Source organism: Chaetomium tenue, assembly GCF_020726465.1.
Source record: "Chaetomium tenue strain MPI-SDFR-AT-0079 chromosome Unknown F5144scaffold_2, whole genome shotgun sequence".
Classification (NCBI taxonomy): domain Eukaryota; kingdom Fungi; phylum Ascomycota; class Sordariomycetes; order Sordariales; family Chaetomiaceae; genus Chaetomium; species Chaetomium tenue.
Genome location: NW_027117330.1, coordinates 450685 through 475062, shown reverse-complemented (window position 1 = coordinate 475062; position 24378 = coordinate 450685). Strand labels below are relative to the sequence as shown.

Genomic DNA, 24378 nt, shown 5'->3' with positions numbered 1-24378 from the left:
ATGGATGGGATGGCTGGGCTGTTGTTGTTGATGGACGAGGAGAGTAAGATGGTGAGTTGTTCCCGAGTTTGCATTCGCAATGCCAATATGAAAGGCACGGTAATAGTGAGTGAATTGGGGAAAGAAAGTGCCAATTTGGGTGGGAGAGCTGCCGTGTCTTTATATAAAAAAGCAGTCGGTTGAGGACGGCAGTGGCACAGATTCCATGCAGTACGGCGTGAGTCAACTTTACCTTTCATCCCAAGTCCTCCTCAGTCGCCCAAAGGCTCTCTCGCCGGGGCCCCAATCAAGTCCTCAATTTAGCGTCATTGACATGGAGCTTGGCAGGAACAAGGTCACAAAAAAACCCGTTCTTAACCGCCCACAGGGTCAGTCATCCGGCAAGGTGCCTGATTTGGCAGAGTCCTTGCGGTTGTTCTGTTTGTTGATTGTTGGCTGCAGGTTGTTTGTGGTTGAAGGGAACCAACAACAAAAGATCGTTTCGTGTGGGTGTCACAGCCAGGAGTCACTCATACATTGATCCCACATACCTTACTTAACCCTAACCCTGAGCCCACGCGTTGTTCCCTGCCGGCAGGCTGCACAGTCAGTTACACTTGCAAGCTGCAATCCATCACTCCCTGAAATTAGATTCTTAGTTAGCGTTCCGTCAAGATTTAGAGATGCCATGACACACGGATTCGACACCGGCATCAATTGTAATTAAGTATTAGCATTAGTAGGGCCTCGTCTCGTGTGCAACTCACGAATGGACAAGGCCTAAACATCAACCACGTTGCCCGGGTGAGGCGACACTCTCCCTCTCGGTCCCCCGTCATCCGAAAGAGGTGACACATCCCCGGGGCCTGCCCCAGGTTGCATCCCAACCCCCGTCTGCCCCGCCCCCGGGTTCCCTTCCCGTCTTAGATCAGCCATTTCGAACCCCTCCCCAACTGCCGACCCTTCCCTTCTCCTCTCAGCGCTTGCCTCCCTCATGTACTGTTCGTGCATCGACAAGGGCGGTCCCAAGGCCGCATCCGAACTGGCCTTGGAGTATGCCGGAGGAGGGGTGGGGCCGCGTGAACCCGTCCCGAAACCAAAGCTCGTATCTCCCGTGCCGCCTCTGCGGTGTCCCCGGCCCCGGCCAGGCCGGCGGAATATCAGAAACCAGAGAGCGCCGACAATGATAACAACGGCGACGGGGACGATGATGCCGATTGCGATTTGGGCCGGGTGCGTGAGTCCCCCTTGCGAGGGGGCTGCCGAGGCTGTGGAAGTGTTGGTGGCCCCAGGAGGTGAAGGGCGATCGGTCATTGTTGGGGCGGTGGCAACCGTAGTAGAGTGTGTCGTAGGCGATGGAGCCTTTGATGTTCGCGTTGTGGATATTGTCGTAGTGCTGCTTGATCCGGTGGACGACGGTAACGGGGTCGTGGTTGTTTGAGTGGGGAGAGTCGTTGTCGTCGGCGCAACCGAGCTCGGTGCCGAACTGACGCAAAACGGTGACAACGTGTCGGCCCCCATACACGTCTGCCCGTTTGCACAACAAATAGAACCGCATTGGAAGTCGCCGGCGGCGCAGACCCGCGCGCAACCAGCCCCCGCGCCTGCAGGGCAGCAAAAGAAAGCCCCGTTGTCGACAGAACATGTCTCACCGGCGCCACCTGGATACGGGGAGAATGGTTAGCGATGTTGTATCTCTCGAATTGGGGCAGCCGACTTACAGCACCAGCCGCCTTGAGGACATGTCGTCTCGTCGGCGCCGCAGGTAGCCCCCTCCGTCTGGCGGTTCCTCAACGACGCTCCCCGAATGTGGAATTCTGAGCCCGCAGGCCAGGCAGCATGAAAGAGGAACGCAGCGGGCGGTACTGCACCCTCTGGTTGACGGAGAATTTGGCCTGGCATCCTCGCCAAGTGGTCGTCACGGCCTGCTTTCCTGCTGGGGGTGCCTAGTGTGCGAGAAATTCGGTATGGCGAGAAATGGTGACCCAGGAGCTGGGGTCAAGGCGCAAGATAAACCAGCTCACACCCATCTCCAATCCGTTCCGGGCCATGTTGATCGTGATGTTGGACTGTGTAAGTGCGCGGGAAGCTGGGCTGCCGGGGTGTCTGGGGTTGGCGCTGAGTGGTCGATCATCTCTGGAGTGGCGCTTCGATCATCGTGGGGGTGGGCCAAGATTGGCCAGCATCGGACGTGTTTGCCGGGCGGCAGCTGTCGGTGATTTGAGATGTGCTTGGCGGCCATACTGCGTAGTCAGAGGGATCATCGTGAGGAGCCGTGGGGTTTAAATCAAGGGATGCCGTTTGCTCCGAGGCCGCGAAGTGCAAGGCTTTCCATGAGCATCTCCATCCGTTTTTTTCCCGATTAACGTAAACCCACCGACCGATGCTACGATGGTTGAAGTTGGTGGATGCAGTCGGTGCTATCCCCAGGGAGGCTAGTCAACTCGGTGGTGGGGATGGGATGAATGCGCGCTTGTTGGATGTGACAAGAGACTTTGCAATTTCCGCTGGGACGGATGCAAACAAGGTGTGTTTGCGAAGGAGCTTGGGATTACATAGTAGTAGAACTTGGGCTAATTAGGAGCATTCAGCTGCATGTGGGGTCAATTCATCTTTTGAGAGAAAAACTGGCGAGGTTGATAGCAAAACCGATGAATTACGAAGTACAGAACTTCAAATGCAGGAAAGCTTGAACTTCGAAGGCGGCCTGCGCTCCCACCACAGACAGGCACGCAGGCACACAGGCCCAATATGGCTCGTGCACAGCAGCACCCTTGGCAACCTGGAATGGAAATCGGGGGTCCGGGCCGCCCTTGCACCAGCATCGATTGGTCCCAGCTCTCCAGCAGCCGAGGAACGTGCAAGGATGGGCCAAAAAACCTGAGGAGGAACTCCAAGCCAAACGCAAAGACCTAGCGCCGCCCGCCCAACACTGCGACACTTGCGGCTTGGTCATCGCGAAACATCACCAACATCCCACCATTCATCGGTTCAGTTACTCAATTTTAGGCGGGGAATTCCTTCCTTATGAACCGACCGCGCTAGTTTCCCCCGCGCGGGAGCCATAGTCACTTTGACCTTCCTGTCATTCATTACTTTTTGCGACAACTTTGCTCCAATTCTTTTGCCTCGGGGGCTTCTTGCGACTGCGGTCCACACGACGTAATGGGGAACTGCTCTTCCTGCCTCGGCAACCGCCGTCGCGATGAATACGATGAGGTGTGTGCCATTGCCTGGGCCCTGAGGATGGACACCAAGACTAACTGACCGTTTCCGCGCAGGAGGAAGACGAAGCCCGACACCTCTTCGACGATCCCAACAACCTCCACTACAACAGCTTCGACCAGCAGCATATGATGGGCCAGGAGGATCCACAGGAGGTCCAAAGAGAGATTGAGGCTCTACAGAGGGTAGTGGCGCGCACATCTGAGTATGCCACCCCTCACCCCTCACCCCTCACCCCTCCCGTTCTCCGGATGGCCCCGTTGCCCCCGCTCCCGGTTCCACGGCCTTGGGACGATGCATGGCTAACCTAGTTGCACAGTGCCATGGTCGACATATACGAGATCGTACCCCAAGACAAGGCCGCCCAGCCCGCCCCGGGCCCCTACGTTTATGTCGGCCAGGACGCTACCACTGTCCGGTACCAAACACTTCTCTCAAAGCTCTCATCCCACGACGACCTCCCTTCCGTGGCGCGCGTTGATTGGGGTACCCCGGACGACGACACCATCGAGATGCAACAAGGGGTTGTGCCCATCAAGGTCGAAGGGGGCGACAGTCTTGTTGGCAACTTTGCCGATGCTGCGGCCGCCATGCTCTAATGCGCTTCCGCCTCGCCAAAATACCGCGCTCGCGACCAGCTGACGGATTAGTGGGCGGGCACGCGCCCATCTCAGCATGTGGATGGGCCTGCTGACCCGTACCGGCTGACGCCGTTCCGTTCCCTCGGTATCTTCGCGCCCGCCCCACCCACGGCCGGCGTGCCCAAGGTCCGACCCCCATCCGTCCATGTCCCACGAGAATGCGGCGAGAGTAGACGTGAAAAGGCGGGGCGGCCTGGTTGGAAAAAGTTGATGATACCCATGAAGGCAGGATACCGCCTCTTTTTCGTTTCATTTCTGTTTTGGTAAAGGACATGGCATGGCGTCCTAGCACTCTGGTGGTGTGGAGGCCAGGGGATATTGGAAGGATGTGCCATGCAGTCCGTACCCGTCCGTCATACTGCACAATTCAATCAAGAAGCTCCCTTTTGTCGTTGACTGGCCCTTATCCAGCCCTCTACCAACCAATCAAGAGCCCATCGTGCGGGTCACGCTAAACAGGGTATGTGCGAGGTCACACGCCCATATGCCACCAGCCACGTGCATAAGGGATGGGGACGCCCCATCACGGCGGGGACTGTTGTATAAACAAGGCCTTTCTCCTGCTCCCATGAACTCGAGAGCGTCCGTTGTCGGCGGCTACCGCTTTTATCTGCTTGGATAGGGCGTGAGCCCTGTCCCCTCCACCCCCCAGGCCCACGGCACGTCACCCATGTTCGCCAGTCTACTAACAACGATGCCACCCTGACTTTGGCGACACTAGCTCGGACGATAAGGGCCTGACGCGAGACGCTGGATGTGGCTCGTCCTTCAACTACGTATTAAGCGACCTACCTACAGCCCGCAGATGGCTATCGGGAGAGGAACGGGGGTCGCCACGAATCGAGAGGGGCGGGGTGAGGTCCGGGGCACAAGGACGCGGGATGACCACTAGACTTGGAAGGATATGCAGCAGGCGAGGGCAAGCGCGCACAACGCAGCCAAGAGGTCACGTCACTCAGCTCTCCGCTCAGCAGCCACCGGGTGCTTCCAGGGAGGAGTACGAGCAGAGCGGCCCAGACTGCTACCCGCCACTCTCGGACCCCTACCCTGTCCCACCCACACTCGAAGTGCTCCCCCAGCCTTCTGGTCTGCGTCTGGCTGCTTGCCATCCCCAGAACGCGTCTCCCGGCCTGTCAAAACCTCACGGACGCTACCTAGCCAAGCAGAACGGGCGTCCATCGGTGATCTTTTTGGCTGAGGCCGTTCCCGCGCCGCCGCGGCCACCTATCAGCTTTTGGCCACAGCAACCCCCGGGGTGTTCTGCCCGTCGCTTCTTGCCTCCTTCCCTGCAGTTACGATGTTCTCTCGGTCATCCCCCGCCCCTCCGGAAGCGAGGAAACCCGCCCGCCCACTGCCAGCTCAGCATTCCGGTGTGAGACATGGCCAACGCCGCCCACGCTACATACGCTCCCCCTCACCCAGCAGCTCTGTTCTTTCCATTCGCTCAGGCCCCCTCATCTGCCATGTTCTCTCACCGGCTACATGTGTTACAATGGCCTGCCAAATACGGAAACTCGGCGGACCTACCTCTGGCACCGATCACCGGGGGCGGGGCGTCCAGAGCTCATCCCTACGGTGTTTCCCTTTCTCGCTCATATTTTGGCCACAGCACCCCACGTCATCGTCCTACCGACAGACCCGATGGTGGGGAGGGGAAGCCAGTGAAATTTATCCCGGCTCTGCAGTCTGATGTTCCGCTTTCTGGGCAGTGGAAGCCTGCTTCCGCCTTTCTGCACTCTTACTCACGCTCGCCTGTCTCTGAGGATTCGAAACGAGGGCTTCCCCGCGGTGGCGGACACGGAGAATCGCCGAGAAAGGGGCACAGAGACCTGGACGCAGCCATGTTCAAATCGGTTTTGCCCTTTGGTTCTCCTCGGCTTGTCATGTCGGGCGTCAGCGGGAGGACACCTCGCCAATCAGCGGAACTGGTGGCAAGGGCCTTTGTGAAAATTGAGTCTCTTTTGTAGTAGCATCTCGTAGCAGTAATCTCGAAGCTGTCTTTTCCCTAGCCTTTCCGTCGGAACCCCCATTGCTGAGGAAAAAGTCCTGTGTCCCTTTGCCCATTCTTGCCATGATCCCCAAACCGCGCGATGACCATCGTAAAGCTCCCGAGCATGAGAAACATGAAACGCGCACTCGTTGAGAAAAAGAAAAGGACAAAACAGAACGGTTGCCCTTCTGGCTCCCGGGTCCTGTCGAAAGCACCTTGCAGCAATAGTGCAGATTCCGGCATGCAGTCCCCCCTGGCCGTCCACCTACCCGTCTCCCCCTTTTCGAGTAGCAATGGGGTCCGTGGTCCGTCTCCGAGTCCTCTAGGCCCTGAAGCAAGGGAAAAAAAAAAACCAAGGAAAACATAAGGAATGAAATCGTCGCCTTGCTCTCCCCGCCGTCGCAAACCCCGCCCTTTTTGCTCACCCCGTCCCTGACCACTCATGGTGAAACTTCCATTCGCCCCTTTTCCGGAAGGACCTCATCCTGGCCCCGGCAAGGCACGGTGGCACATGCCGTCCCAGAGCCCATGAAAGTCATTCTCTCTCCGTGGTGCCACAGCTTGAGCTACTGGCTCTCAACTTCGGGATTCTGTGTTCGTTCCAGCATCTCCGACTCTCCTTCACGCCGCTCGCTTTCGGCTTCTTCCCCCCGCTCCCTTTTCCGTCGATACACTCACTGCCCGACCCGCCAGCCAAAAACGAGCCAAAGAAAAAGAGAAAACTAAACGGCAAACGGCCCAAGAACAAAAAGAAACCCCCCCACCCCCTAATAATTAATAGCATGCTTCCTCACCTCATGCTCCCCCCACAGCTCCGCAATCTGCACATTCAGCTCGTAGATCTCCTTCTCCGTCTTCTCGATGGTCGCGCGCCGGTTGCCCTCGGCGCGCCAGCGGTGCACGTCGCTGTGCATCTTGGCCACGCGGCCCTGCTTCTTCTTGATCTGCTCGCAGTGCCGGCACACCTCGGGCTCCAGGTAGGTGTTGAAGACGAGCTTCAGCCCGCACGTCTCGCCGGTGCGGTACTCGCGCGTGCACTGCTCCCGGAAGTTGCCCCACTTCCACCAGCCGCAGGGCCAGAGTTGGTGGTCGAAGTAGCACATGGTGGTTGGGGTTTTGTGGGTTGTGGGTTGTGGGTTGTGGGTCGTGGCGTGGGTGAGAGGTTCGTTTGTTTCTCTGTCTCTTCTGTCTCTGTCTCTGCCTCGCCTTGTATTGTGCGCGTGTGTGTTGTTTCGTTTCACTCTTTTGCTTTTGTTTCAGTTGAGTTCTGTTGTTTCTCGTGGCTGTCCCCGTCCAGGGGGTTGGTCGTAGCCCGCGGAATATGGCTCGATGCTCAGGAGTTCTGGCCTCGACGGCTCTGTCGGCTCGATCGCGGCTTGCTTTCGCCTTCCCCGTTCGCTTATCGAAGCAGAGAACGCGCAAGACGAAAAGCGTCGGATGCTTGTTCGAGATACTGGCCGCGCCTAACCGAATCGGAACGAAGCAATGTACGGGTCAGCGTGGTGTTCTTCCCCCCTTGCTCAGTGGCACGCTTTCAACCCCAGGACGCCCGCTTGCCATTGGGGTGTCACAGCGGCGTGGCTGCCTGGTGCTGAACAAAAGCTCTTGACTCACCTGGTGGGAGGCCCTGATGACAGCTGGTGGATGGGGTAAACACTGGCGCTCCAGGGACGCGGTTTGATAATCGAAGAGATGGTCGATGTCTCTCGGTGACCTTGACAGGTATGAATGTCGTCACTTATGTCTTTATGTTGTTGTTGCTTCACCGTTGGGCTGTGTTGGTGCTGCCGTGAGGCGAATGTTTTGTATCTAGGTGGTGATGTCGCCGTCTTGGTGTCGAGGTCGGTGGTGTGGTGGAGCTCTTCCGTGTTGGACCTCGAGGGTCTGGACAGTTCTTATACTCGGCACGTCGTCGTCCCCGTCGACTCCCCAAAGGGGTGAAAGTGTTTGACTTTTGACAACTGTCCATGTACCAAGCGGTGTCAAGGATAGATGGTGAAAAGAAACGGTCGGGCAAGAAGAAGACGTTCCCGTACACGGAAGCCGAGCCGGTATGTACAGTACAATTCCTTCTCCTACCCCCTTGGGCCCCTCCCTGTATGATGTATCCTTCCCCCCCCCCCCAGTCCGCCCATCGTCAATCACACTTCCGATCACACGTCGAGCACAGGGCGTGCGGCGTGCCTGCCCGTCAGCCACGGGGAAACATGCGCGATGACACCCTTGGCCGGCAAATTACCCCGTTGTCCTGGCCCGCACCCAGGTCTCCTCTGGGTGGATGGCCGCCATAGGAGCCACGTTGTTCGTGGCCTCATTAGCCAGGGGTCGAGCACACACACGGGCGCGGGCTTGCCCACCGCGCCATAAATTCATACATACAGACCCATTTGTAGGTACCACTCCACATTAGTACACGCTTGGTTTGAGACAGGGCTGCGTGGGTACCGAGGTGGCCAAATCAGGAACCGACTGCCATTGATATCGAAGGGGGCAAACTTATCGTATGTACCGCATCACGCCTCCCTCCCCCCCCCCCCCCCCCCCGTTCGGCATCGTCGAGCCCCCTGCCATTGGGCCGAGGTCTGGGATGCTAGCCGTGTCGGGTGTCCGTCTTGCATATTCTACTCAACAAATTCTTTTTTTCTTGCCCGTTTTGTGCCGGTCTTCCTGCATACACGCACAGCGCGTCTTTCACCCTAGTAGCAGGTCGGCCTTGTCGCGACCCGTGGCGGCCAGGACAGATCAGAGCCCAATGACCGCAGGGGGGGTGGCTTGTTTGTCTCGATTGGTACCGTTCGGTCCCTTTTGGCTACCAGCCTACCCCGCCGTCTAACAGCAGAAACCTTCGCCTTGTGGATCACCGACAGAGGATCTACCCGTTCAAACCTTGCGCAGGTGCTGCCCCGGCCAGGCCCCTTCCGGGTCGGCCCACATGGCAACATCTGTTCGGCTAGGCTGGGTCAAGGTGGCCGCGACCTGGGCCGGAGAGGGACAGGGGGGGAGGGGGTGTCTCATCGGGGACCAGGGGAGCGGCCGCCACCAAACAAGAAACAGAGAGATCATCTTTTTGGGCCTATATTCCTGTAGGGCCGAAGTGCTGAGGTAAAAGGGTGGTGTGGATCGTCTGTTTGGTTCCCCGTCCAATACCCCCCTTGACTGCCAAGTTAGGTGTAAATCAAATAGTCTCTTGGCATTATCGGCTTCAACGACCACGGCCCTCCCGCTCGCACGGAACAGGTCTGTAAACGATGGATCACTTATACATGCTATCCACAAGGATTTCAGCAATCAACACGACTCTGTCAAGGGAAGTAGCCATGCCTCGGCTTGCTTCACTCGAGTTGACGATGCTCGTAAGTAGGCATACCACCACGGGATCTGACTCTGCCACACGGGTCCGGCCGCCCGTTTTTCGGACTCGGTCTTGATTGGATTCCCGCATTCTGCTGCAGAGCGGATCGACAGGCAGAAGCCACTCGGAAGTGTGCCTGGTAACACTGGAATGGTGGTGGCGGCCGGGTGCAGTCGAACCCGCATCCCGATTCTGTCATTATACTGCTCATGTAAGCAAGGGCGGCTGGCTTCGGCTACTGCCAAAAGCGGTCTCATCATGCTTTGACTTGGTTAGAAATGGGAGTGGTTGTCTGATATCGATCCTGGGTATTAGGCGATTGCAGGGTGATGATGTTGCCGTGCTGCCCCCGCCGGCGAGCCAAGCTGTCTCCGCAAGAGCCCAAGTATACCGACTGAGCGTGAACCCCCACAATCCGTCTGTCCTTAGAGCCCGACGGACGGATTGACCAACTGGATTGGCTACTTTGGACACCCTAAGGCACGTCGGTTGCAACCATGCTCCGCTTCCACAGCCAGAATGACACAAACCAGCGGCCGTTGAGCAGGGTCCGGTCGCAGGAACTTCCTCTCACATGAACTGCTCCCCATTTTTCAAGGCTCGGGCCCCGCTCACACGGGTGGCCGACTCATGGTGCGGGTTGGCCTCTCTAGTTAGTGACTCCAGGATGAACTCCACACGACCTGTTCGCCTCAACGGAGGGTTCATGAGCGGGATAAGTGACGTGGCGGCTCATGAGTAGCCAGTCATTGTCCCGGCCAATGTTCGAATTCATCCCTCTTTAGTCTCTAACCGGCATAGTCCCACGGATTGTCGGGGCTGGTTTCGGACAGGGTAGCACGCCGCGCGCAGTCCCAGTGACTTTCTAGAACGCCCTCTAACATTCCATGCGTGTAGCGGAACCCGCTTGTACCGACTGTCCAGGGTACTTCAGATTAGGCTGACTAGGACATGGGTCGGCAGGAAACAAAGGGAAACACATCGCCACCTGTCGAGTGGGCACCCACTAGGCGGACCCCCTGCGCGGTGCTGGCTACGGGGACAGGCCGCGATCGCCGACACACCCGATGCACGGCCAGGTGTAGATCGGACTCTTGCGTGCGGCTGGGCCGCAGTGGAGGAGGCCAGAGGCAGGCATGAAGTGCGAGAGACAAATGCGCAAGTCATTTCTGCCGTCACTTGACTTGACTCTCTCTGAGCTGTTATTGTCGTTTGTGGCTTGAATGGACGAAAAGGGACAGCCATGGCCCGGTTTGGTTGACTGGCCAGCTCATCGGACGGTCCACCATGGGGGCGGTGACTTACACCTCATCTTGCTTCCTGTGGGGTGATGAAAGCGGGATGACCACAAATGGGACGGTAAGGCCGTTTTGCTGGCAGACCGGGTAGGGCAATAGCCGGTTCAACTTCCGGGCGTGCCGGTGTTGCTCGCTCTCCCTTCCCGTTGAATGACAAGACAAACTAGTAGGGAGGGGGCCCATGAAAGCGGCCCCGGGGAGACGAAACTGACTGTGTTGTCACCGGTTTCGTTTTACCGACGCTGGCATGCGGCCATAGTTTGACTGAGGCTGAAACCCCGGGGCTGTTTACCTAGGATACGGAAATCGGAGTAGATGCCGAAGACGTGAGGGAGAGAGGCTGTATTGCAGCTTGCGGCACAGGTCTGAAATCTGGAAAGGGAAGGAAACAATGAGGGGCGCGATGAATCAATCATGTTGCCGCGACCCCGTAGGCGGCCGGGTGGAGCAGAGTAAGAGACGCAGGGGTCAATGTAAACATGGCCTCGAGACCGGCCGGGTATTCTTGAGAGGCCTTACGGAGCTCAGCCACCCTTGCCTAGTTCCACGGCAAATTCGAACGGCGAGAAACTGTCGACCCACGTCTTCATTTCAATAGTATGATGTTGAATGTCCAAAGACGGGAGCGGCCCGTTCCCCTCGGGGAGTCGGGAGAATGATGCCTACTACTTGTTTTGGCAATTCTTTTTGTTCTGCTCGCTCGGGAGGAAGCTCCATACGCTGGTGTGCTGGCCAAGATTTGTCATTGGGGCGTGGTACATGTACTGGCCTCCAGAAATCAAGCATATGTAAGCCAACTCGCGCGACGTTGCTGAGCTATCATAGACTTGGCCCGGTTTAGGTGTTGGACTGGCGAGGTGTGCAGCGTGCTCCAGCTGACATCGTCGTCGGGTGGGGCGGGAGCACAACGAGTTCTCGGTCAAGACACAAGTCGCGGACATCCCACAAACATTGTTGAAGGAGTATTTCTTGAATCGTGGTCGCATTTTCCGGGTATTGACGATGAGGACCCAAAATTGCTGACCCTGTTGACCCTGTTTGGACTTCAACACCACGGTGAATCGGGCTACAAGTCGATGGTCAATGCACGTATGACGTTGATATTGAAGGACAGGGGAGGCGGATTTAGCTCGAGGCGGCGGGCTGAAGCGATCGACTCAGCGTCCAGAGACAGGGGTGTTACAGGGCCCCTCGCGGGAATGCGGGTGCGGAAAGGTGTGTTTGGGGAACAGCCTCAAGGGGAGACGATAGACATCTCTATTGGCCAGCCCAGACTCGACGGAGGGCGGGCCACAGGAGGGGCCGCAACCCGAGCCCGCGGCGGTTGTCAATACATGTCCCGCAAACACCGAGCGAGGCTGTGGAATTCGCGTTTCCCCAAGCTACTCGTCGCGCTCAAGGGAAAGCCTTTCCTGCTGCCGCGCGAGGCTTCGGTTGATTGAAGGAGGGTTCGCGGCGCAGTATTCGTAACCCCTGCCGACTACCCTCCCTCAATGGCCGGGCGTGTGAGCCGGCTGCTTGCTTCGGACCGCGGGAGATATCCGCGTCAAGCACAACTCAGCAACTACCGATTTGCCAGGGTCGACAAAAGGATTCCGCACAACCAAACCCTAAACCTACACCGATTTTGTTCGTTGTCGCGAGCCCGATGGCACTAGCACCGGGCCACTCATCGGGCTTCAGGCTGGTGTTCTCCGGTTCAGTCCGCCCGCCATTTCCCCTTCTGGAACAGGCAACGCTGAGGGTGACAAGGAGGTTGTGGCCGCATTGTTCGAGGCCAACCCCGCCGATCCAACGTCACACGTCAGTGGCCGTGATGAAGCCGAACTTGGAGAGGAGATTGTGTTCATGGCGAAAAGCGGGCGTGTTCGAGGACGTGGGGAGATGTGGGGAGGCCATGGGCGGTGATATGGATCAGGCATCAACTGATCGAGGTCACGGTACTTGAGGATCGATAAGCGATGTATTCGGACCTGTTGGCGTTATTTTTATTTTTTGGTTAACAAAAAAATGCAGGTGATAACTTAACGAGCTAACGAAAGGCGAGATGTGACGAACCCAATTGACGAGACCCAGCAGAGGTAAAGCCCGCAGGAGATGCGCATGGCAGCGACCAGCAGCAGCGGCAGCAGCAGCAGCAGCAGCAGCAGGAGCACAGCAGCACAGTAACTCCACACCAAGCCCACGCTGTGGATCTGCTGCGACAGCGCAGGCGTGCAGCAAACCCCTGCAGGTCGCCCTGGCAGTGATGTTCGCAATGCGGTTCCTCCCTACGCACACCAGACGCACACCACTCGCAGTTTCGACCGAATGCGGAAAGTACTGTGGGGCATTACCCGCGAGAAGCGTTCTTTTCTGATTCGCCGAGAGGACCTTGTTAGGGAGCGCTTGTCTGGAACTTTGAGGCTTGGGGAATCGGCCGGGTTATCCGAGTGGCTTCCTGGAAATGCTGGGCTACACTACAAACCGGAGAAAAGCGATTTAGATTTTGCATCTGCGGAGCATCATAACCATCGATTGCCCCTTCCTCCTTACAATACCCAGGTTCGTGTCGGTCGCAAGGAGCACTTGCTGTTGTTGACTCCGAGCCGCAATGGCAAGCAAGGCACCAACCAGCCTTGTCCGAAGACCCGCCTTCCACTTTGGGACGAGCCCACACGCTTGCACCGTGCGTGTCCGGACCGTACTCTGCTCTACTGAAGCAAGGGACGACCTAAGAAAGGACTGAACTGGTGCGATATCTGAATTTCAGTCTGGTTCAGATGACGTGGCTCCGAATCAACGCTTGTAAATTTGTCCAAAGTAGCGAAGACCTTCACAACATGATTAGAATGCGGGACTGGTTGCGGAGGCTGCACAAGCTTCACACTGTCCTCCGACACTCGACGGCAAGGGTCGGCTGTCGTGCCTGCCGCTGAATCAGGTGCTCGTCTCATACTTGCCCCTTGCATTGTGGTCAGTTGCGTAATCCTGTGCTTCGCACCTGCCACCGTGACACCGCCACGAGTTGCTGCCTTTGCGGTTGCGTATGCTTGAGTTGTGGCCGATGTCATCTGCGACGGGCATTGCCAGTCTTGAAAAATGATTGTGAAAGGTCCGCACCTTTCAGGTTCGGTTTACAATACCAATTCGTTCTCTCTTCTTGGATTCACTTCGGACTCGAAGCTCCCGCCTTGACATTGCGGTTGTTCAAGTCCACACGGGACAATTTCGCCGGTCTCGTTGTCGACCAACCCATCGACTCGCTGCTCCTGCCCTTTACAGCCCACAAGTTTCCGATCCTGCCGGCAGTATTGCTAGCACACACATGATCTGATAGACAACTCGACTCCGGATTGCGAGGTACCACTTGCGGCAACCCTCTATGCACTTCGGCCTGGCTTTCACCCCCAGCCACCGTCTTGCTGAGTTTTCATTGTGCGGCCAAATCGGCGGCCACCCCTCCTGGTTTCTTGCTTGACGCGATCCTGTTTAGCCGCGCCGAGAATCCCCCCTCGGGACTATTGTACGCGCTCTACGCGCTGGCCGGCAGAGGAGCGTGAGACATCCGCCCGAATCGGAACCAATTTCTGCAGTTGGTGACTTTGCCAGGCTAGACGGGCGGCAACGCGACAGGAAACCGCGGGGCAATCTGAGCCTGCAGCCTGACGTGACTTACACTCGGCTTGCCTCGTTCGTTCCGCGGCCGACGGTGAAAGTAACAACTCAGACGGGCACACCTCACTCGTTGCCAGGTCATCGGGGAACTGAGAGAAGCAAAAGTAAGTCGCCGTTTTTAGAAAGATCGTGGCATCCTAGCCTGGTTTCGCTCACGATGGCGTCACTACCCATGCGAGCCGGGCAACAACAGGGCCAGCAGGTCCCAGGTCTCCAGGATATGGACGGAGGAGGCGCGGATTAGACTCTACCGTTGGCGTCCAGCTCATCGCCAAGGCCAGGAGGCTTTCGATCGCCTCGGGACCCAGGTGCGAAGTGGAGGTTTTCGCGAGCCCGGCGGACAGCGATCGCCCACTAGCTCCGGAAACACCAGCATATTCTTCTGGTGCCAGTGCCCAACCATATGTAGACTCGAGGCAAGACGACGATCCTGGCACCGTGCGATTTTCCAACGTCCACGATCTACTTAATATGATCGATCGTACGACGAGGGATTGCCTTACCATCACAAGTATAGTATTACCCTCCCATTTCTACATCATATAGGTACTAATTATTTAGATATATCCCTTGATCATTTCACCGATATTAAGTATGCCCGACAAGAGCATCGTCGCAAATTTTGCTTCCGGTTTTACGATAGTAATTCCCGAATCCTTATTCTCACGATTCCAACCTACATTCATGAGCAACTCCACCTCGGTTTATACACCGAATGTTTCGGACAGATTCACGATATGGGTTTGTCAAAGAGCTGGAAAAGTATCGGCAGCGGTGAATTTTCAGTCCAAGTTTATTCTGGACGAAGAGGTAAAGAGGGCGATTCGACCGGTGGCCCAAAGCCTGAACGAGCTTCCAAGGGTGCCTGGCCAACACTTGTAATCGAGGCTGGATACTCTGAGACGTTGGCAAACTTGCGTCTCGACATGCAGCGGTGGTTTTCGATGTCAAACCACGAGGTTAAGATCGTTCTTCTTGCCAAGTTTGACGGAACAAACATCATTCTGGAGAAGTGGGAGGAAGAAGACCCAGAGCCTGTGCTTAGACAAAGCATCACCATTACCCGAAACACCGCTACCAACCCGATTTCGTACGATGTCGCTAGAGGCGCATTGGTACTCTCATTCAGGCTTCTCTTCCTTAGAGATCCGGGCCCCGGGGAGCGAGATGTTGTTATTGGCGTTCAAGAACTAGGGGAGTATGCAGAAAATGTTTGGGTCGAAGTGTAGATGAGCAGCCCACGGGTATTGCTCGTTCCGTGCCGGGTCACTTGCAGCCACGCTGGGGGAGTGGCGAGAAGAGTCTCCCCCCGCGGTCTCAGCGACGGGAGCTCTGGTGACAGTGACCGCTGCTCCATTCTCCTCGATGATACCGACTTGTGCTGGAGCCGGGGTTGTCGATGGGGATGTGAACGTTGCTGGCGTGAGCGTAGTCGTACCGCCGCGAAACTCCCCACAGCAACTATTAGACCTCCCGAATGAGGTGCTCTTCCACATACTGGGATACCTCGAAGTGTGTGACTTGCTGGCAACTTCCAGGGTGCGTCCAACCTTCCTCCCACGTCGCCGAAGACAACATCCTTTTTGCCACAGACCCCCTTTTGTCACTGTACCCTTTCCATCTCGATACCCGAAACTGCGAGGGTTGTTATCACAGTCGCTCTTTCTTCACCGGTTCCGGTGTGGTACCTCCAAAAAAACAAACCCCTTACCCCCACGATCCCCCAACGCCCCCACCAACAACCCCCCCCTCCCCTTCTCAGATCAGACTCACCAACTAACAAACCCCTGCCATCACAGACATCCCACCACCTCCGAACCCTCTCCCTCGCCCCCTACACGCACCAGACCCGTCTCCGGCGCGCGCGGACCATCCTCCCACCCCTCCTCACCTCGCCCACCCGCCCCTCGCGCGCCGACCTGATCCGCCGCTCGATCGTGCTCACCCACGCCACCTTCGCCTCGCGCCGCCTCGCCCACCGCCTCGCTTCCATCCGCCTCGCCCGCAGCCTCGCCGCCCACCCCACCCCCGAGGCCCTCGTCGAGCGCTGCGTGCTGCCCGCCGAGTGCCTCCCCCGTGGTGCGGCCGCGGCGGCGCCCGTTGCGCCGGCGCTGGTGGCGCGGAAGAGGGCGGTGGAGAGGGAGCGGGTAAAGGATGGGTTGCGCGCGTGGGTTGGGAGTGTGTGGAAGGGGGAGGTGGGGAGGAGGGAGGAGGGGGTGCGGAGGTGGGAGGAGAGGGCGGGGTTGGGAGGGTGTGGAGGTTGAGGAGGTTTTGGGAGGGGGTGGGGAGGGGGGAGGCGTGATTTATTTAGCTTTTGTTTTTCTTGTTTCTGTTTCGGGTTGTTTTGTATGCGTGTATGATCTCTGGGGGCTGGGTCTGTCTGTTTTTGCCGGGTTCTTGCTGGGTTTGCTTGGGAGGATCTCTACCTGGGATGGGGGCTTTATGTCTGTTATCTCGCGCGTCTTGATAGGTTCCCTTTTGGTGTTTAGTGGATGACGTGGGACGATGGCCCAGGACATGATGAATTAGCCATACCAGCCTTTGCCATATTAGAAGAACGTACCACGATATATACACGAATTAAGCACGAAGGCAATCTTGACTGACGACATCAGTAGGCCATCACAATCACCACGCTTCCACGCCCTTATGCGCGGAACCGGAACCCATCCCAGTCATCCTCGTCATCCTCCTCCTCCTCCTCCTCTTCCAAAATTTCATTCTCCTTCCCCACAGCAGAAGCAGCAGCAGCAGCCTTCCCCCCAGCATCCACCCCCACCCCCACCGGCGCCGCCGTCACAGCCCCACCATTACTCTGCACCCTCAGCGCCTCGCGCCGCTCCCGCAGCTTCTTGGCCCTCGCCTCCAGCTCCTCCATCACCTCGAACTCGTTCTCCAGCGCCCGCGTCGCCTCCTCCTTCTCGTCCTCGATCTGTATGTCCACCAGCGCCCGGCGCTTCGCCCGCTCTTCCTCCTCCGACTTGGCCGCGATCTCGGCCGCGCTCATTACCGGGGCGGAGATCACCGCGTCGTTGTTAAGTAGTGCTGCTGCGGTGGTAGTGGGTTGGTTGTTGGTGTTGTTGTGGGGGGGTTTGTCGTTGATGAGGTCGGCTTCGAAGGCGGCCCATTCGTTTTCGTCTACCGTTGTTGTGGTGGTTGCGGTTGTGGTTGGGACAGGTGCTGGTTGTGCGCCTGGCCTTGTGCCCCGGATCGAGTCTTGTTGAGAGGTGGTGGCCTCGTCGGGTACCAATGGCGACCGGCCGACGGGGGCTGCCCGGGGGGTTGTGACCATGGGTGTTGCTGTTCCGCCGGGGCCGGGTGTTGCTGGGCGGGACGCGATCTGCATCTCGACGCCGGCGGTGGGTGTGCCTGAGGTTCTGCGGGAGAGAGGTGGTGTAGTCGGGTTTCCGCCGTCGTCTTTCTTTGCTGGTGTCCTCGTTTCTTGTTGAGAGTGTTCTGTTGGCGAGCCGTCGGGTTTGGTACGTTTCTTTCGGGATATTGTGTCGTCCGCGTCGGCCATGTCCTCGTCCGAATCGGCCAGTTTGCGCTTGTTGGTTGGGCCCGTCGCTTCAGAGCCCTGGTCTACAAATCCAGCATAGCCATTGGATCCGTTCTTCGTCGAGGATTGGTGTATGCTTTGTAGCCGTTGTCGATGTCCGGCGCTCCGAAGATGCTTGTCCCAAAGAGACTCGGTTTTGACCTGCTCGTTACACACGGTGCACACGAGCTTGCCGGCGTCTGAGTACAAAGCATGGGGGTGTTCTACCCGGCGGGCCGCGCGCTGCTGCCGTAGGAGGGCGCGAACATCGGCCATGATGGAGGAGAGAGATTGGGTCGAGTTGGGAGAAGACGGTGTAACGCTACGTTAAACCTTGCGTCGGAAGGAATTGGAGGGGTGGATGCAGTAGCGTGGACTTGGGTTATCGAAGTATTTTCTTGGCGAATTGGAACCGGAGAAGGGCGGACAGTGAATTGGAATCGTCAATGGGCTTGTAATAAAAAGGTTTCGACATAGAATCTGGGTTGCCAGTCTTGTCAGAGCGATGATGATATGATGGGCGGCGCTTGTAATCAAGCAACAGCCACAGGGAGCTCGCCCATGTGCCCCACGTAACAGTTTAGCCACATTGGCAGGGACAGCTTCAGCCACGGTCGCAGAGGTTCCCACCTTCATCCCACTTCCAATCCATCACCCAAAGCAACCCACCCGCTTTCCAGATATCGCATTGACGCATCCATCCCAAGGACCCTGTAAATTCGCCACTCAAAGCCATTCGAGAACCTAGCTTCATCGTAACGCGGCGAAGGATGGCATCGCTCCCGATTTCCCAGACCTGAACCCTCAACCGCATTCCCTACGAATTATTCTTGCCTTCTCCGCCACCATTTGCGCAACCCGCCTGGCCCTCATTCCCTCGAAGGGCGGCGCGCGATGGACAACCATGAAGACGACCCGAACCGAGTAACGGCGCTTTGGCCAGACCCGCCATCATTTTGGAGGGACTTCACGCCGGAGAACGTCGAACGTTACGATGGCCTCAAGGAGGACTACACACATCAGCAAGGCCTCAGCGCCGACGCGGACGCCGTTATTAGGATACCCAGCATCCCGGAGGAGCTGATCAACCTCCAACCACCGCCAGAACCCACCGAGGGGAATTGGACGTTATTCACCGAGACCCAAACTGTTGGTTTTGTCTCAGGATGGCCATGATCAGTGGCAGCGGCGCTAACCACTTACCCTCCCACAGCTCACCGAAACCCTCGTAACTCTCGAGGAGGCCGGCATCCAGCGACTCGGACCAACCTCCGACATCGACCGTGACAGCAAGCACCTCGACCGAGGGTTCCAACTAAAAAAGCTGGTTAAGTCCCTGCTGCTCAACTACCTCGAGCTAGTCGGCCTAATGGGCTACAACCCCGACCACGTAAGCCCACACCTACCCTCCCCCCTCCCCCCTCCATCAACCACCCCAACCCCGCTGACCACACCCCCCCCCCCCCAACACAAACAGGCCGCCGAAAAAATCGAAGACCTCAAGATCCTCCTCCTCAACTTCCACCACACGCTCAACGAGTACCGGCCGCACCACGCGCGCGAGCAGCTGATCCAGATCATGCACGCGCACGGCGACCAGATGCGGGCCGAGACGGCGGGGATCCGCAGCGTGGTGGACAAGGCGAAGCGCATGATCGAAGGGCTGGCGAGCATCCAGGTGCCGCAGTTGGATTCTACGGATGCTACGGATACGGGTGGGAAAGGGGGTGTTGGTGTGGGTGTTGGCGGTGCCAAGGCCCAGAGAACAAGGTTGGAGCGCGGGAGGGAAGTGGTGGGGTGGGCGGGAGTGGAGGGCGATTTCGCATGATTTGAGGTGTTTGTTCTTTATTTTTGGCTTGGGAAGCGGCGTACTTGGGTATGAGCGAAGCGGTAATCATGGATGGGGTACTTCTGCTGCGTGGGTGACATCTGTGGATTCACTGGCGACTAACATGTCCCGGGGCTAGTTATCACGATCTCATCGATAATAGAAATGAATTCAGAAAGCAATTAAACTACCCCCAGACCTTCATGATATGGCCTCTCCGGGATAATGAAACAAATCATCGTGGCGGCTGCCCCTAGCTCATTTCGAGTTATCCTCGTCCGTTGTCATACAGTATAGTATGTACATACAAAGTACGCTGGCCTCAGCCGCTCGAGTAGCGATAGTGCGAATAGAAATGCAGTGATCCACCCGTATTGGTGAAGCCGAAACCCAACCATAAAGAAAAACAAAAACGGTGAGCGCTGTTGAGCAAAAACAAAAACAAAAAAGGAAAAAAGAAAACCCGCCTCTTGTGGCGTCCCTAGCCAAACCCTCCCCTCTCCATTGCTGGAGTCCTCCATCCCGTTGATTACCATTGCTGCTTCAAGCCAGATCCCAGTTCCCAGCGCCTGGATAAGCACCACCCCGTAGCCACGCAGCCCATTTCCTACCGCCGCCCTTCGTACCATTCCCACCCCCACCTCCACTCCTCTCACCCAAATCACTCTCACTCGCATCACCTGCCTCCTCTCTCTCAATAAGCTCCGCCTCTTCCTCCTCCCTCTCCATATACTCCGCCTCCGCTTCCGCCTGGACAGCCTTCCTCTCTGCCTCACTCAACACCCCCATTAAATCCTGCCCATCCTCACTCCAACCCTCGCTGCTACTCTCACTCGCACTCGGTGTATCCTCCCACTCCGCCGCCAAGCAATGATCGCATATGCACCCCCCCGCACAAGAACACACACCACCCCCCTTTTTATCGCACATACACCTGTTCTCAGATCCACACCCGGCGTTTGGCACGTCCGGTTCGGGCGACGAGGGGAGCTCGTCGGAGCTCAAAGAATAGCGAAGCCGAGAAGGACGTTTCGGGCGGTAGGCCCGCGCCGCGGCGGTGCCAGGTAAGGGGGTGGACGGGGGTGGAGGTGTCGAGGGGGGGAACGGAGGGTGTTTTGATACATTGGCTAGGACAGGGTGGCGAGCCTTGAGGCCGGGCGGGGGCCCAAGGGCGCGGAGGATTGACCGTCGTTTTGGGAGGGGAGGTGGTGTGTCGTGTGGTAACCGGCGCGGTTCTGAAGAGAATAACACCGGAGACGTTCGCCGAAATATGGGTGGTGTTGCTACTGCTCGCCTGTGCAAAAATGAGGATCGTTTCGGTCGAGGGCTCGGTGGCGGTTCCGGGGAGACCAGTGAAGACGCGAAGCTCCGTTCGTGGGGGCGGAGTGGGATGGGCAGGTTTAGGGATGAACTGGGATGAATGGATCGTTCCGTGGAAACTCGGGCTGGTCTTGTGCCTGACGTGCTAATTTCACCCCAGCTGGATGTCAATCTGATCGGGGGTTTGCTATCAATTTCGCCCCAGAGAGATGCCAATCTGATGGGAAGTTTGCTGACAAAGGGGTTTGGGGGTAGAGACGACGTGTCTGGCGCGGAGCTCGGTGGCGAGGCCGATTCACTCTAGTTGTCGCTTTTGCCGCCAGAGTCCTAAACCGGCGGCCCACCGGAACTCGTCGTGGCTTGGGGCGGAATTGGGGGCGGCGGAATAGGGGTTTGCCTTGGTGGCCCGGCTGCAGCGGCCGGAGGAATCGGCGGTGGCGGGATGGGTGTGGTCCGAACCGGATGCGGGTGGTGTTGGACTTGTTGTTGCGACTGCTGGGTATGGGCCTGGTGCTGTTGTTGCGGTGGATGCGGTAAGGGCTGTTGTTGCGGCTGGGGACGATGCTGCTGCTGAGCGTGCGGCTGCGGCGAAGGCGGTACCTGAGCATGAGCAGGAGGGTGATGTTGCGACGCCTGTTGTTGCAGTTGCAGTTGCTGTTGTTGTTGCCGCTGTTGCTGTTGCTGCTGGCCTTCCCTCTCAAGTATTGTGCTAAGGTACGGAAGATCATCCCGGGTCCTAGGATCTCGCTCATAGATGCGCTTAATCAATTCCCACTCCTTATGTGACATGACGTGCGCCTGCGGGAGTAGGAATGCCACTGTTGGGCTGGTGATCAGATGGCCAAGGATCTCACGGGCCACGGCCTCGCCTTGATCTTGCACCTCGCGCATGTTTGGTGTTTGCCTCGCAGCTTGTGGTGCCGGCGTCTGGGATGAGGACGGCTGCTGTACTGGCGTAGACATTCTCGGCGAGGGGTACTGCGGGAATGGGCCTTGAGGGGAGGCCGGTGAGAAGGCTGGCGCAGAGACCGACGCCCGTCCTGTCGGAGGAAACCCGCTTTGGATCGGTGTTGGAGTTCCAGGAGACTGTGTGGCCCCTGGGCCATGGGCAATAGCCTTTTGGGGCACCGGTGCATGATTGGGGTCCGTCGTGCCGTGGATGCGTTGAATGGTCTCGGGGTCGTTCCGGTACACAATAACACAAAGCATCATGGGCTCCGTCCTTGTGTCGGGGATGAAGTTGTCTGCCAGGTTCATCATGAATTCAGGCTGGTTGCCAGTGCCGGCTGGCACAGGGACGAGGTATGTGTCACGAACATTGGCCACGCCCTTGTCACCCACCACTCCGTATCTCTTTTTAGAAACAAAATAGTCAATGAGTTTCTGCATCCCCGATTTTGCTGCTGGCGTGGTCGGCTCGAGGCTGACGACGACAACATCGGTGGGGAGGCTGTAACGCAGGCCGCAAAGATAGACGATGGCTTGTTGTTCATCGATACGCCCACACACAGTCAAAGTCCGGGGGAGCAGCTGATCCCAAGCAAGGTCGATGGTCTCGCTGAGATTGGCACCGCCCATATGCTTCGCGGTAACGTCCACTTCGGCGATCGTGTTCATGATGACGCTGCCTCGCCACACCACGTCCGGATCGTTCTCCACCTTAGGCGAGTACGGCGGAGACTGGGTGCCGTCGTCAAGCAGCCGATCAACGTCTGGATCCTCACCCGGCCCGTCGGATGGAGGTACGGCGAACGATGCACGGTGCGGTCCCTGAGGAAGAGTGGGTGACTTGACGCTCGAGAAGACCTTGTTCAGGTCAAAATCGGCTCTGGCCGGGGAATGCTGCGGATCAACGGCTGGGCCACTAGCTGACCGGTGTCTGGCATGCGTTGGGAATCCTGGCGCTTCCTCGGACTCTTGCTTGGGCGCGCTCGGTCGGCGAACCGGTGCGGACGGTACATCTTCACTGGCGATAAAGTGGTCGTCGTCGATTATTTCGTCGCCCTTGTGAGTTCTCCGAACGCGAGGGACATCTTGCGTAATCTTAATCGCCTGTTTCTCTGCCCTCGCCAGCATCTCGGCTGTTTCTTTCCGCAGTTCCTTGGATGCTAGCTCCTCGGTAGACATGGACGCCAACATCGGAGGCGTTAGGGTTCGGGCAACGAGTTGGGTGATGAGTTCAGGGTTGCTCTTCAAGTTGAAGGCCAAGGTCCGGATCTGGCCCGCATACGAGCTGGTGGTTGGGTGTGTGTCATTGACCGCACGCTCAATCTGAAGCGCGAGCCGTTCAGCACGCTCGGCGGCTGACACCCCGTCAGAAGGAATACTCCCGTTCTTCTCCGCCGCGCCAAATGAGGCGACCAACGACTTGGATAATGCTTTCGCGGGCCCCTGGCGCGCATCTGGCAATCCAGAGATGGTGGGAGGGATATCCCCCGGGGGTGTATACCCAGGAATAGGCACGGATGGAACCTCGTTCGCCTTCCGCATTTTCTGCGATGACATGTCAGTAACCTTGGGCCATCATCGCCGAACTAAACAGGCAGCTTGCTTACTTTGGAATCCTTCTCCTGCGGAGCATCGCCATTCTTCCGCTTCACACCCGCAGATTTTGCCTCTTTCTTGGGCTCAGCGGGTGGAGGAGGTGACTGTTTCGACTTCTGAGAGGCATCCTCCTTGAGGTCGCTTGTGCGTTTCTTGCCCTTCTTGGGACCCTTCTTCTTTTTGTCGTTCTTTTCGTCCTCGTAGGCCTTGCGACGGGCTTCCCAGGGTCGCTCACCCTTGGCCATGCCGGAAAGGAGCTCCTTGTGGTTATCGGGCCGGCACAGCTCACAGTAATACTCCTTAGGTAGGTCTTCTGTGTACTGGCTCATGCCCATACAGATGTTGTGCTGCCAGGCGCCGCACTGGTCGCATGCGATCCAGGGCTCACCCGAATCTTCATCTTGCTCTGTGGCGCCGCAGACGCAGCGGATGACCTCTTCCTCGGGCTCTTCGGGTTCGGGTGCGGCCTTCTTGCCCTTCTTGTTGCCGCCGCGGCGCTTGGGGGCCTCGATAGGTTGGTCGAGCTGCTCCAACGCCTTATGTTGGCCTTTCGTCGCCCTGACCGATCGGCGCGGTTCTGGTTCTGGTTCTCGGTTGATGGTTAGCTGCTGACCACGAGTGCTGCGACGGCGAGACGCCATGGCCTCGGCTTGCTGTCGACGACGCTGGTGCGGGTTGGGAAGGGGGGAAGGGGGAGGGGATGATATAGGTGCGGGGTGGCAATGCTCTCGGTGTTGCTTACCAGACATCGTCGCGCGTCAAGACGGGACCAAACAAATGGGCAACTGGGTGCCTGCCAAATGCCGGGGGTGCTCTCCCTGTGTTGCGCGTTCTACTGCAGATTGCTCAAAGCATGCGTGAAAGGTTGCACGCGGTCACTTGATAGGATGTTTACGCTTGCATAAACTAAAATGATGGAACTGTGTAGAATGATGTCCCAGAACAGGACGACAATTCCCTGAAGATAGATATCCCCCAAAGTCTGTGCCTTCCAGCGCCTTCTGCC

The 24378-nt window shown here is 57.7% G+C and overlaps 8 protein-coding genes across 8 annotated transcripts; 3 read left to right on the top strand and 5 right to left on the bottom strand.

Moving 5' to 3' along the window:
• Positions 1–639: 639 nt before the first annotated feature.
• On the bottom strand, positions 640–2121 carry F5144DRAFT_89406 (uncharacterized protein). The gene is made up of 2 exons (XM_066793536.1): positions 1701–2121; positions 640–1640 (listed from the first exon to the last, which is right to left on the bottom strand). Exons 1-2 carry the CDS (start codon positions 1879–1881, stop codon positions 760–762), a joined length of 1062 nt encoding a protein of 353 aa, XP_066645828.1. The 5' UTR covers positions 1882–2121; the 3' UTR covers positions 640–759.
• Positions 2122–2974: 853 nt separating this feature from the next.
• On the top strand, positions 2975–3839 carry F5144DRAFT_89467 (late endosomal/lysosomal adaptor and MAPK and MTOR activator-domain-containing protein). The gene is made up of 3 exons (XM_066793537.1): positions 2975–3198; positions 3261–3409; positions 3524–3839. Exons 1-3 carry the CDS (start codon positions 3145–3147, stop codon positions 3801–3803), a joined length of 483 nt encoding a protein of 160 aa, XP_066645827.1. The 5' UTR covers positions 2975–3144; the 3' UTR covers positions 3804–3839.
• A 2763-nt stretch (positions 3840–6602) lies between these two features.
• On the bottom strand, positions 6603–6938 carry F5144DRAFT_589786 (uncharacterized protein; the record flags this gene model as incomplete). Its single annotated transcript, XM_066790089.1, has 1 exon — positions 6603–6938. One exon carries the CDS (start codon positions 6936–6938, stop codon positions 6603–6605), a length of 336 nt encoding a protein of 111 aa, XP_066645826.1.
• Positions 6939–14299: 7361 nt separating this feature from the next.
• F5144DRAFT_589785 (uncharacterized protein) lies at positions 14300–15371 on the top strand (the record flags this gene model as incomplete). The annotated part of the gene is made up of 3 exons (XM_066790088.1): positions 14300–14351; positions 14552–14653; positions 14704–15371. The coding sequence occupies 3 exons, from the start codon at positions 14300–14302 to the stop codon at positions 15369–15371; spliced, it is 822 nt and encodes a 273-aa protein (XP_066645825.1).
• A 1010-nt stretch (positions 15372–16381) lies between these two features.
• Positions 16382–18220, bottom strand: F5144DRAFT_89228 (uncharacterized protein). The gene has a single exon (XM_066793535.1). The coding sequence runs from the start codon at positions 17954–17956 to the stop codon at positions 16790–16792; it is 1167 nt and encodes a 388-aa protein (XP_066645824.1). The 5' UTR covers positions 17957–18220; the 3' UTR covers positions 16382–16789.
• Positions 18221–18246: 26 nt separating this feature from the next.
• On the top strand, positions 18247–19508 carry F5144DRAFT_525663 (mediator of RNA polymerase II transcription subunit 7; the record flags this gene model as incomplete). Its single annotated transcript, XM_066786813.1, has 3 exons — positions 18247–18829; positions 18894–19070; positions 19158–19508. The coding sequence occupies exons 1-3, from the start codon at positions 18575–18577 to the stop codon at positions 19506–19508; spliced, it is 783 nt and encodes a 260-aa protein (XP_066645823.1). The 5' UTR covers positions 18247–18574.
• Positions 19509–19697: 189 nt separating this feature from the next.
• F5144DRAFT_559819 (uncharacterized protein) lies at positions 19698–20402 on the bottom strand. The gene has a single exon (XM_066788174.1). It carries the CDS (start codon positions 20183–20185, stop codon positions 19793–19795), a length of 393 nt encoding a protein of 130 aa, XP_066645822.1. The 5' UTR covers positions 20186–20402; the 3' UTR covers positions 19698–19792.
• A 664-nt stretch (positions 20403–21066) lies between these two features.
• F5144DRAFT_89222 (SPOC domain-containing protein) lies at positions 21067–24327 on the bottom strand. The gene is made up of 3 exons (XM_066793534.1): positions 24115–24327; positions 23384–23955; positions 21067–23321 (listed from the first exon to the last, which is right to left on the bottom strand). The coding sequence occupies exons 1-3, from the start codon at positions 24119–24121 to the stop codon at positions 21156–21158; spliced, it is 2745 nt and encodes a 914-aa protein (XP_066645821.1). The 5' UTR covers positions 24122–24327; the 3' UTR covers positions 21067–21155.
• Positions 24328–24378: the final 51 nt, after the last annotated feature.